We start from the raw sequence: 12,447 nt of genomic DNA, 5'->3' as shown, positions 1-12,447 counted from the left end.
GTCTAGATGACCCAACTCCCAATGTTAAAGTGCCTAGGATAGCACAAGGGTTAAAGTGGCGCACAGTCCAAAATGCACCCTCACTGTCATATAATTGTGACAGTCGGAAAAACCTGAAGACTCCGTGAGGGTAATCATATATTATCAACAAGAAGTGGCATGCAAAAATAAATGTATCTTGTTTCAATTATTGATCTTGAAGAGACATGTCAGGACAGATGATCTTACGCTTATACAATAGTAGTAAAGAAATCTTTGACCCTTGTGTTCCTTAGACATAAAAGTCATGTGACCTGTAGATGGCAGCAGAAAGCTATACTTGCTCTGCCACTGAACAAGATCATAGGTGGTTTTTGTTTGTCTGAATGTTCTAGTGACCTAGTCCTTCTTTCCCTTTTGTTTTGTTTAGGGTCAGAGTATTAAAGTCCCACTCTGATCACCTATTGATCTATGGTAAATGTGTTTCCAGTGGTCTTTAATTATAATTATGGAGTTGGGTCGTTTTCTAGGACATAGTTTCTGCAGGGCGGCCCCAGTTCATTAGAAATTCCCCTCCTGGTTGTGGGCGGGACTGTTGGCGTGAAGTAAGCCCGCTTTCAGATCCCCTTCATCCCAGGGGTCTGCAACTTTTACCACTTCACTGTTTCCAGTGAAGGGCATCATTTCACACTCGTTTTTAAGAGACATCTTTTTTGCATCCGCTGTCATTTAATTGGTTCTGATTAAAACTATGTCCTGTGAGGCCACAAAACTAGCAAGTATGTTGTAATTAACCTGCAGTTAATCCGCTTCTCCAATAGAACAACTTTTTTTCTCATCTGGACCAGGATGTTTTTGGGCAAAAGCTGTGTGTTCACTCTGGAACGTCTCGCCACATTTGAGACGTTGTTGTTTGCCTTTTCCTCATTTTATATGAATCATACAGGTAAAGTCGTTGAAAGCGAACAAATCTGCCCAGGCGCCATTAAACCTACTGTTTTCTGGGTCAGAACATTGTTGAGATTACACGGGAGTCGTGGCGGTGGCGCAGGTCGATAGTCACATAAACTTAGAAAATGCCTACATTTAGATTTTTTTTTAAACCTTTTAAACCTTTTTTTAAGCCGTACAGTTTTGACCCAGATGCCACCTTGAACGAGGATAAAAAAGTTGTACATGAATCTAGTTGTCTACAAGTGGATGCATCAGAACAGAGGGGAGCAGAAAGCTTGTGGCCTGCTGGTTTGAACACTGCTACAAGCTTTTCCAAACTGCATTTTTTTTGTCTGCTCTTGATTCACAATGATCTGTATGAATAAAGACTCAGAAATGCAGTTTTACATGTAATTTTCTTTCTATATGTTCTCCATAATGAGAAAAATTCCACAAAAACATCATTTTCATTGGAGTGCATCGATACATTCAGGACGTTTCACGTATCCTGGAGTTTGCAACTCTCAAACTCCCATTTCAGATCGTCCGCTTTAGAAGCAAACGTGCGCTCCACTAAAGAAGTCCAGCTGCATTTGAAATCAAAGAAACTTTTTGCAGGGAAGTGACAGCCCTAACCACCACACCCATGCTGCGTTTACTGCAACATTATTCTATTCCTTAATGGCCACATCGTGCGTAATCAGACTTCCTGGAAGCACAAAGATACAATCAGAAACTAACTTAAAACCACAGAGAGAGTGAGGCGGTGACCAGTTGAGGCTGCTGTTGAGTTTGATGGAAAAAATAAACGTATTTCATTTTTCCCCCCCCTGTAATAAGCTGGCAGAGCTGCCTCAGAAAGTCTTCTCTGGTGCCTGCAATTGCGTGGAATGTGGTTGGGTGCGGTGTTTTTGGGCCAGAGAGAACCACTTTGATATACGTTTCCATTCCGATGCTTTTTGAAGTTTTTCAAAAAGTTTGGCCGGTGTTAAAAAGAAAAGGAAAAAATGAAAAAAACACGACCAGTGAAACTGAACAAGCCTCATGAATGTGACGGCGTGAAGCACTCTTTTGACCATTACAAATATTAATCTGGATTGTACCTGTATGTATTTGTAAAAGGAACCAGACAGACATATTAATTATGTATTTTTAGCAGCTATAAAAAGGCCTCAAACATGCTTTGAATTATAAACAGTTATAGACAGATATACGGTTCTGTTAGTGTGAGCTGCAGTGGTGTAAAACAGAAGTGTAAGCTAGCAAATAACAAGCTCACTGGTGAATTGCGTTACTTCTAAAACGGGCACGTTTTTGACCAACAAATATCTCCTCAGATCATCAAAGATATTGGTGTTTTTAATCAACTCTTATTCTAATTTTGTATTCCTTTAATAAAGAGTACCACAACACAGTAACACATGAAATACAACATAAGTCGACATATCTTTATGTGTGAAAAGGAGCAGTGAGAAGAATAAAGTTCTTATTTTAGTTCTACTTCTATCAAAGCTGAAAGGGGGAAAAAAAGGAGCAGCAGACGAAAAAACTACTGTTTGAAGAAGATTGAAAGCGTGACATAGAATAAACGCTGGGCAGGCCATGAGCTCCCTGCTGCACTCTAGTCTGATACATCCGATTGTAGGCGGCTAGATCCACGTGCGTTTTTATTTTCCTCGTCTGTACGACTGTGCCAGTTTAGCTTGCCATTTTTGATGCACTGCTAATGGGAGCTTGGTGTCGTGAGGGACTGTAAGCTTGCAGGAGAGCGCTTTAACAAAGGGATGATGGGAAATGCAAATTTCTTATGAACTACTGCTGCCCTGCAGAAACTATGTCCTATAAATTGACAGTTTGAAAAAAAAAGGCTGAAAATGATATAATCACAATAAAAGACCACTATGAACACTTTTACAACAGAAGACGATTGGATTGGGACTTTATATCATCTGACATCGAATACAGGAGCCGCATTTTGTTGGGTGAAATTTGAGAACATGAAAGGGTTAAAGTGGTTGCAGCGTTGGTCGTCAGAGTTGCATTTCGGTTCACTCTAAGGTGCTGTGACACACAACAGTGGCAGGGTTCGATTCTGCTTTCCCTGTCATTGTTTTCACTTCCTGACGGTCCCCCAACTCCTGCTGATGGAAGTAACATTCAGGAGGCGGAGGTCAAAAGGAAACTGATACTGGAGGGAAATCGAGCCATTCCTTTGTTCCACCCACCTCCCCCCTGCTCTTCATTCACACGGGTCATTTGGGCTTGTTTTTCCTTAAACTGCACAGAAAAAAGAAGGAACAGAGGAAACTGCCGATATGCTGAAGCAGTGCTCCGCAGGATGGACACAGGAAAACTGTATCAGTCATATGCATGAACAGCTTAAACCCACACACTGGAAAAACCTTTTTGTAAGAACTTTTAGCTGTTTTCTTACGGCTTTCCGTTCTCACATTCATCCTGTTGCCTGTGAAAAAGCAGTTTGTAGGATACTCTTCGAGTGAAAAGCTTCTGGCCTCCTTTTTTGACTTCCATATCTAATGTACTTGGCATCATGACAGCAAAGGGTACTTGACTGTTTCCCTGAGTCATTGCCAACGGCTGTCATCACATGCCTGCAGCCTGCAGGCAAGAAGGACATGTGCAAACCAGATGCTTTGTCTAAAGTGGGCTTGGAAGGAGAACATTTAGACATTTTGTAAAAAGAAAAAAAGGCTGTAAATGTAAATGTTCTTGAATGATCCAAAAGATTTGCATTGGTATTAGTGGATAAAAAATGAGCAAAGCTCTTTGACAATTTCTGGACAAACTGGAAAGCATTCATAGAGGTTACATGACTATTAAAATGAGGCTTTTGCAAACCTTCCAAAGCTCTGCATTCCTTCACTTTTCAGAAAAACTGAGGAGAAGCAAAGCTGGAACAGAAGTGGATCAATAGATGGCAGGTTTTACCAGGTTAAACCTAGTTTTTACACCTTAAACTTATTGCCTGTTGGCTTTGGTTTTAGCTTGGTTTTCAGCTCCAGGGACAGTGACCTTGGACTTTAGCAGAGCATAAGCTTTTATCTCAGAAGGAATGTGAACTTTTAATTAAGTATCTCATGAGTGCTTAAGTACATAAAGAGTAAACATCAAATTTCCAACACACATTAAAAAAACGAAGAATAGTTTTAATATTGTGTATATCTGCAATTTATTAGTGGTATTTTTATTATTTTAATCAGTGTTCTTTTTAAGTATCTTATTCTGCTTCCTGTTTGACTGTCTATGAACTATGATGTGTTCTTGAGGCTACTCAACAGAGTTATTATTTTTTTTAAATACACTATTACCAAAAGTATTGGCCCGCCTGCCTTGACTCACATATGAACTGAAGTGCCATCACATTCCTAACTCCTTGAGTTCAATATGATGTCAATCCACCTTTTAGATTTATCACAGCTTCAACTCTTCTGGGAAGACGGTCCACAAGGTTGAGGAATGTGTTTACAGGAATTTCTGACCATTCTTCCATAAGTGCATTGGTGAGGTCACACACTGATGTTGGTGGAGAAGGCCTGACTCTAATTCTCTGCTCTAATTCATCCCAAAGGTGTTCTAAAATTAATTCATAGGACAAAACTGTATTTTTTAAATATTATAACATGATTGAATCCACTGTGTTTTAGCAGCGTCTTTGTAGCATTACAGAGCCAGTGTTACACAGAAAACTGTGATCTGTCAGATGCTGTACTGAATACTTCTGCCCCGCGTAATGTCAATGATATATAATAACAATAATACAAAACATTACACTGTTTTTAGGCTGTTTGTTGTGATTTAATATAAAATGTGATCACCTGGAGGCAGAATTCAATCTGTTCTTGTTTTCTCAGCACGATTGAATTTGAGTTTACAGTTAGATGACAACAAATATGTGTTTATACCATTAATAAATACATTTATGCAATTTCATTTTCTTTAAAAAAAATTCAGAAGGTAGAAGGTATTTCTGTGTAAAAATGGTGTTATAATTTTTCCTTTAATTTTAAAAATTACATTTCGCCCCCTGAGTGGAGGTTTTACAGTTGTTTAAAATTTGAAAAGTAAGAGTAACATGTGCTGCAAAGTGTGCAAAAGGCGAGTTCCTTCTAAAAGTGGAAATACCACCAACCTTTTCTAATCACCTGAAGCCATCAAGCATGTTCAATGTCAGACTGGAATAAATGATGATTCTCCAGAAAAACAACAAAGGTAAGACCTACGCTGCAGCTACAGAAACTAAACTAAACAAAAATTCTGAGAATCTGCTTTTAGTTCTGAGCTTATTCAAATATCGATGAATATGTTTGTCAATTTTATGATTGTTCTGCAAAACTTGAAAACATTAGAAAGTATTTGTAGAATTGATGTCTTGTTTTTAAATGGAACAGATGAAGCAGTTTCCCATTCTGTTTTATTCATGTTCTCTTTTGAAACTTAAAAAGCTTTTGCTTCAATCATGTTTCTTCAGTGCATCTCTTATGTTTAAAGTATGACAGTAAATAAATCATTAAATCTAAAAACCTGTTGTTGATAACACGCTTCTCTTCTGAGCCACAGAGCTTTCAAATTTGACAAATATAGTTATTTGGATTTTATCGTGAAATATGTCGTTATCGCCTCACATGAAAAAACAAAAAACGATATTGTGATATAACAAAATGTATGTACTTTACAGAATATTTGGTGTTTTTAGTAATTTACTAAATTCTTTTTTACACTTTAATATTTATCTTAAATTTTCAATCTTAATTTATTTATAATATTTTAGTTCCTCTAACTTCTGACTTTTGAAACAACTTTGTTAAATACTAACAAGTAGAATCTGCTTCGTATGAGAGGTCTAGTAAAATGTTACTGTCATCAGCTGGTTTGCTGCATGCACAACTGTAACCTCCTACATATGTCTTTGGCTGCAGCATGCACTCTTGCAAAATTTTCCATTTATTGATTTAGAGAAAAAAGTTAGACAATCACATTCTTGGATTGTTTCAATTTCATAATGGGGGGGGGGGGGGGTCGTGTGGAAATCAAGACATGCTTAGCTATAAAATAAACTAATGGGGGGAAAATAAATATAATTTCATTGGAAGGCTATTAGTGTGCATAAACTTATTTTTAGGATGTGACACATACATGCTGTGACCTTCTTTGGAACTTGACTTGGCCGCTTCGTCGAGCTGCTGCTTCAGCTTGACGGACTGGCCCATTGAGGACACAACGGTCAATTTCTCTTTAAGAAAAAAGAGAAGAAGAAGAAGTTTAACCATTTAATGATATGACATACGAGGCTTTTTTTAGGAGTTCACAGAAAGTAGCTCTGAACTTTGAGAGCCCCTCACAGAGTTCATAGGATGTCCGGTGAAGTTGGTCTTTGCTCCCCCCCATCTCCCCCTCAGAATGGAACATCCTGGAAGTGGTCTGGCCTGACTCAGGAGTCAAAGAACTTAAACTGCGAACATCGCATCGCGGGGGGGGAGAGACCACGTTTCTTCACTCAGAGATACGAGCTTTCCTGATAAGAAGTAAAGCTTTTGGTTTTTTTTAATGCTCTCCGCAGCATTGCTGTGTTTTATATAAGCATCGTTTATTTGGAGGAGCCGTCAGAACGCGGATAAAGTTGTTTATAAAGCTGTTTTTTGGGAATGCTTCCACGGTCTAACAAGAAAGGTAAGTTTATTTACCTGCATGGAAATCCACGTGGTCCTCGACTTTCTTAGTATTATTATAATTAATATTACTAAAAACCCATCAGCACACTGTCATTACATTAAAATGGCAAGAAATAGTATTAGATTTAAAAAAAAGGATGCTCAAAAAATCTTGCACTTTCCCTGATTGTAGTTTTAATAAAAAAGTAGTTTATAAAATAAAATTAAAAATGCATACAATTTTTCTGTTTTAGTGTAGAAACCTGCAAATATGAAAAAAAAAATTAAATATATTTTTGGAAAATTTGTTTCTCTTTTTTAGAGCAAACAGGGACAGTCTTTTCTGTCAGTCTACAGCTGAAGACATGTTCCTCTGGACACTGTCTGACTTCAAAGTACACCTGTTGATTGTCACGCTTTGGGACAACCTGTGTGCTTTGGGACTCAAACCCACGCAGTGGCCACTGTACCCCCAAAAGCCTCTGCTCCTGGTTTGGAATGCCCCGACTCAAGAATGTGGCCCATGGCGTCAGGTGTTTTTTCAGTTGGACCAGTTCCACATTGTCGCCACACCGAACGAAGGCTTCGTCAGGCAGAACTTGACCATGTTCTACAAGGACCGTTTGGGTTTGTATCCCTACTTGGAGCTGGATGAGATGGCAGTGAACGGGGGGCTGCCACAGGTGGCCAGTCTCACAAAGCATCTGGAAAAAATGGAGGAAGGTGTCCGGAGGTATATACCTGAAGCCGACGCCAGGGGTCTGGCCGTCATTGACTGGGAAGAGTGGCGCCCAATATGGATGCGTAACTGGGGACCTAAACATATTTATCGCAACCACTCCTTGGCTTTGGTGCAGCAGAAGAACCCAACCTGGCCACTGGAGCAGGTGAACAGAGTGGCTCAGCAGGAGTTTGAGCTCTCAGCCAAAAAGTTCATGCTGGAGACATTGCGACGCGCCAAACACCTAAGACCCAACAAGCTGTGGGGGTTCTATCTGTTCCCCGACTGCTACAACCACGACTACCTGCGCTCCATGGTGAGCTACACGGGCCGCTGTCCGGATGTGGAGGTGGCCCGCAACGAGAGGCTGGAATGGCTTTGGACTGAAAGCACCGCCCTGTTTCCCTCCATATACATGGGCGCCGTGCTGCGCTCCACCGCCTCCGGACGGCAGTTCGTACGGAACCGGGTAAAGGAGGGGATGCGCTTGGCTTCATCAGGAGATGGGCTGGCACGTCCTGTCTTTGTCTACACCCGGCCCACTTACATCAACTCTTTGGAACAGCTGACAGAGGTGACGCCTTAAACTCTCCCAGATTTGCTTTTTCTTTTCCTTGTTTCAAAAATGTTGAGATTTCCTTCCCTTACATGTATGTGCCCGTGAGCAGATCACACATGCCGCAAAACCTTTAAATGGTCACTTCTTAATTTTGGTGCATGCTGCATAGAGAAATAACACTTTAGTCATTCTTATCAGCACCCACAGTTCTTTCCTGTTGGTGCCTTTCATATGAGCGCGCCAGCAGGATGGGTGTTGGTCACGTTGAAAAATCCAGCTTATCGATGTCCAGAAAGTTTTCCAAAGGGGAGCATGAACAGATAAAAACGTTGTCCCTTTTGGTTTAATTTTCAGTTTAAAAGCTTTAATTTTTGCCTGGAGAAACTAACGTGCTGAGTCGTCTTTTCCAGGCTGACCTTGTGTCTTCCATCGGGGAGAGCGCAGCTTTGGGAGCAGCCGGAATCATTTTATGGGGAGATGTGACATATGCAAGAAACAAAGTAAGCACTCATACACAATGCGTGAAAACAAGCATCAGCCAAGCTTTAATAACCCCCCCCCCCACCCCCCCACCCCGTCACATGTGAAGTCATTTGACCCTCAGCCACCTTTACCCCTGATTCTGGCTTAAACCATTTTCCACGCTTTTCATTAGAAGACATTTTGCTAAGTTGCATTTTAATTGGTATTAAATGAAACATCGTTGTTCTGAGTTTCCATTCCAACTTTCAGACCAACAGTCTTATGAAATAAAACCTTATTGAGAGATCATTTAGTCCTATTTAGCCTCATACGCTCCTCTTTCTTGCAATGTGCAATTATTTTGTTTTTCCTGAGTTCAGCTTATCATTCCAAAAGTCTTTAAAAGAACTGCATTGTCTGAATCTTTTTTTTAAAGTATATAGTCATTTTTGTTTGCTCTTTGGAAAAGCAAGCCTTAAGAAACAACCGCTTGAGGTTTTCTGTCTGGTGATTTACTGGTTTGCTCTTTCCTGTCTACTGCTCACACACAGCTGTTGCTCCAGCTATCCATCAATAGATAATACATGTCATTCTGTCTCCCTTACAGTTTAAAAGCATTCCTGGTTTAGTTCAATTCAATTTTATTAACAACACAGTTGTCTCAACAGGCTTCACACCGGTAATTGTGAAGCTTACCATCATCTTTTGATTGATTGTAAAAGCATTCCCAGTGATCCTATCAGTATGACTGTGCTGCTTTTAGCAAAACTAAAAAACAAACAAAAAAAAACTGTGTCGTTTCCTAGGACATAGTGTCTACAGATCGGCAGTAATTTAGTAGAAATTTGCAAATGAGTTGTGGGTGGGACATTTGACATGGATGTAAGCCTCCGATCATTTCCCATGATCCCTTTGTTTACTCTGTCTCTTGCTAGCTTACAGCTCCTCACAACCCCAAGCTAACATTAACGGTGAGCAATATTGGAGCTATCTAGCCGTACAGTTTTGATCCAGATTCCAGCTCAGACGAGGAAAACAAAGACGTACATGGATCTACTTGTCTGACAGTGGATGCATCAGAATGGAGCGGAGCAGGGAGCTTGTGGCATGCTACTGACTACAAGCTTTTTTCGACAGCGTTTTTCTGTCCACTCGTGATTCACAATGATTTGAATGAGGAAATACTCAATTTTAAACTTAATTCTCTTAATGTATGCCACAAGGACATGTTAAAACACCAAAAAACACAATGCATCATTTTAGAGGGTCTTTTAAATTGAAGTAAAACCTTTCCTTTTTGTCTTTTTGAACAACCAGAAATTGATGTTTGTGATTGAAATTTTACCAGTAATTTCAAGAATTATGAAGCAATTCCTGTTTTTCAGCATGAATTGCAGAGTGTTTTTCTCTTTAACCCATTAGGAAGAAAAAACTAGATCCGTTTAGGTTAAACTTCTTGAATGAATTTCCTATGCATGTTGCTTCAATGTGTGAATTTCAGCTTAGAGCCAAAAATCAACCGAGTTGTTATTTTTATGTCATATCTTGCATGTGATGGTAGAATTTCCTTTAATCAAACATCAAGTTTGGTTGTTGTGCTAAGAATTACTGTTGATTTCGAGGGTTAAACCACTGTTTGTCTTTGACCTTCAGGACAAAGGCAGTTTGTTTGAGAGTGTTTGTTTTCTCTCCAGACTACCTGCTCTGACCTGGAAGCATATGTTCGGGAAACACTGAGTCCGTACCTCCTCAACGTCTCCACGGCAGCGGAGCTATGCAGCCAGAACTTGTGTAGTTCTCACGGCCGCTGTCTTCGCAAGGATCCAGACAGTGATGTTTACTTGCACCTGAACCCTGTCACCCACAGCATCCAAAGACAGAACGGCAAGCTGACGGTCTCTGGTGAACTTGGACGAGCAGACAAGTTCAGCTTGCACACAGACTTCCAGTGCCAGTGCTACAGTGGTTTTCAGGGCGAAAGCTGTGATCAGGCCGACTCTCTGCGCCAAATAGGTTTAGGGTCCCACACCAGAGCCTCAGCTCTACCTTTTGTCATATTACTGGTTGTGTTTGTGATTCTTTAATAATGCAAAAGACTGATAGTAGGCATAGCTTTTAAGTTTCATGGTGAAGTGTTGCAAAAACGAAGCAGAAAAATGACTTTGTAAGTGGCTTACAAAAAGTGGCTTTTAAATTTTTTTTTATTTCTAATTTATGTTTAAACAAAGGAGCACTTTTTGAAAATGGCCTTGTTGACACTTTTCATTAGTTTTCCTTCATCACTTTTTCTAGACGCCAGATTTCAAATTTCACATGGCCTGATACTAAAAAGCGGCCAATATCTGGTGTGACCACCTTTGACCTCATGCAGTACAACACATCTTCTTCACGTAGAGTTGATCAGGTTGTGGATTGTGGCCTGTGGAATGTCGGTCCACTCCTCGAAGTTGCGAAGTTGCTGGATATTGGCAGGAACTGGAACACGCTGTTGTAAATGCCTTAAATCCAGAGGATCCCAAATATGCTCAATGGGTAATATATCCATTGAGTGTGCTGGCTATAAATGAACTGTTTTAACTTCCAAGAATTGTGAACAGATCCTTGCAACATGAGGTGATGTTCTTGGATGTATGGCACAACAATGGGCCTCAGGATCTCATCCCAGTATTTCTGTGCACTCAAAATGACATCAATACCTCTGTTCTTCATCCACAACATACACCTATGCTTACCAGAACCCCACCGCCACCATGAGCCACTCCACAATCTGATCAACTCTTTGTGAAGGAGATGTGTTGCACTGCATGAGGTGGTCACACCAGATACTGACTGGTTTTCTAAGTCCCCAAACCCCTCAAAATGCCACATTTTAGAGTGGCCAGTCTAAGGCACACCTGTGCAATAATCATTCTGTCTTCAGTATCTTGATATGGCACTCCTGTGAGGTGGGATGGTTTATCTCAGCAAGGGGGAAGTGCTCACTATCATGCTACATACACATCTGGCATGTGTGGCGCGTTCAGGAACGCGTTAAATGTATGTTCTTGAACACGTTTTTAGCATACGGTGTCCACACAGGTCTGTCGCTACCCAATACTAGTGCCAATACTCGCAGTTGGAAGAGGCTTGGTGTGAAATGTCCAAGTGGTGCAAATCTTTTGAATCTTGCTCCAGGCTTTCTGTTTTACAGCTCTATTACGATAGATGAAAGACTTGATGTCATATAATTCCAGCTGGTCCCAAAGTGCATGAGAATGGAGAGGGGCGCCATCCATACTACAAAACTCGAGTCTCTGATTGGTCAAAGTTCAAATGGTTCAACTTTCAAGGTGCGTTCAGTGGACGTGCATTTTGTATGTACAGCCCAAAAATGGACATCAAAACTTTTATAGTGATGCGTGAACGTGAGAGTTTTATTAAAAATGGTTGCTTGAACGTGTGTTGCAGAGGCTGGTGTGAACGCAGCATTAGTGGTTTACCAAAGTTTTACCAGATCATCATAAAACTGTCATGTCCGTTTTCTAACATGACTTCTCGCTGAGTTTTTTTTTTTTTTTTTTTTTTAAATCGGCTCCTGTATTTATTTGGAACTTTTTGCATTTTTAAATATATTTTTCTATTTTTATGTACAAATCATGACTACTAGATTTTTTTATAAAATATAAGATGTCTCAATTTATAGAAATGTGATCAATTCTTTTAACTTTATAAGAAGAAAATCAAGATGATGCTGGTTTGTGCAAACCTATACTGTTTTCTTACTTCATACATCAGTCTCTGCCAATAAAAATGTTTGAGTTCTATTTTTAAGCATTTTGTATTTTGCACGAGTTTTTATTTTTCTTTGCAGTTTTTGGAGTTTTATAAAGTCGATTTTTAGGGGACGCTTCTGGTTCACCTCTGGTGAAGGGAGTGGTTAAGGGACTGCTGCCGTGCTACTTCCTACCCCCTAATTATAGGGTGTTGCAGCTCATGAGTGCTTTTTCTGCTACACTTAAAAGCCGAGCAAAGCTCACACGTACATTTGGCTGAGGGAGAGTTTATTATGGCTTTGCTTGAGAGTCACTTGGAGGAGGAAATCTATATATACTTCAAATCTTTGCAATAAACTCTACATGGTTTGA

General features: G+C 40.1%; 1 protein-coding gene across 1 annotated transcript; it reads left to right on the top strand.

Annotated features, from left to right (window-relative positions):
- Positions 1-6,095: 6,095 nt before the first annotated feature.
- hyal2a (hyaluronidase 2a) lies at positions 6,096-12,447 on the top strand. The gene is made up of 4 exons (XM_004068739.5): positions 6,096-6,600; positions 6,904-7,876; positions 8,272-8,361; positions 10,018-12,447. The coding sequence occupies exons 2-4, from the start codon at positions 6,947-6,949 to the stop codon at positions 10,405-10,407; spliced, it is 1,410 nt and encodes a 469-aa protein (XP_004068787.1). The 5' UTR covers positions 6,096-6,600; positions 6,904-6,946; the 3' UTR covers positions 10,408-12,447.

Source organism: Oryzias latipes, chromosome 5, assembly GCF_053564925.1.
Source record: "Oryzias latipes strain Hd-rR chromosome 5, Olatipes_Hd-rR_3.1".
Lineage (NCBI taxonomy): Eukaryota > Metazoa > Chordata > Actinopteri > Beloniformes > Adrianichthyidae > Oryzias > Oryzias latipes.
This window is presented reverse-complemented; position numbering and strand designations above follow the sequence as displayed.

What these genes read in the sequence shown, in the direction of transcription:
- hyal2a (XM_004068739.5), top strand. Translation starts at nt 6,947, where the DNA reads ATGTTCCTCTGGACACTGTCTGACTTCAAAGTACACCTGTTGATTGTC. An exon ending in CTTTGGAACAGCTGACAGAG is followed by an intron (nt 7,877 to 8,271) that starts GTGACGCCTTAA and finishes CGTCTTTTCCAG; the next exon opens with GCTGACCTTGTGTCTTCCAT. An exon ending in TGACATATGCAAGAAACAAA is followed by an intron (nt 8,362 to 10,017) that starts GTAAGCACTCAT and finishes TTTTCTCTCCAG; the next exon opens with ACTACCTGCTCTGACCTGGA.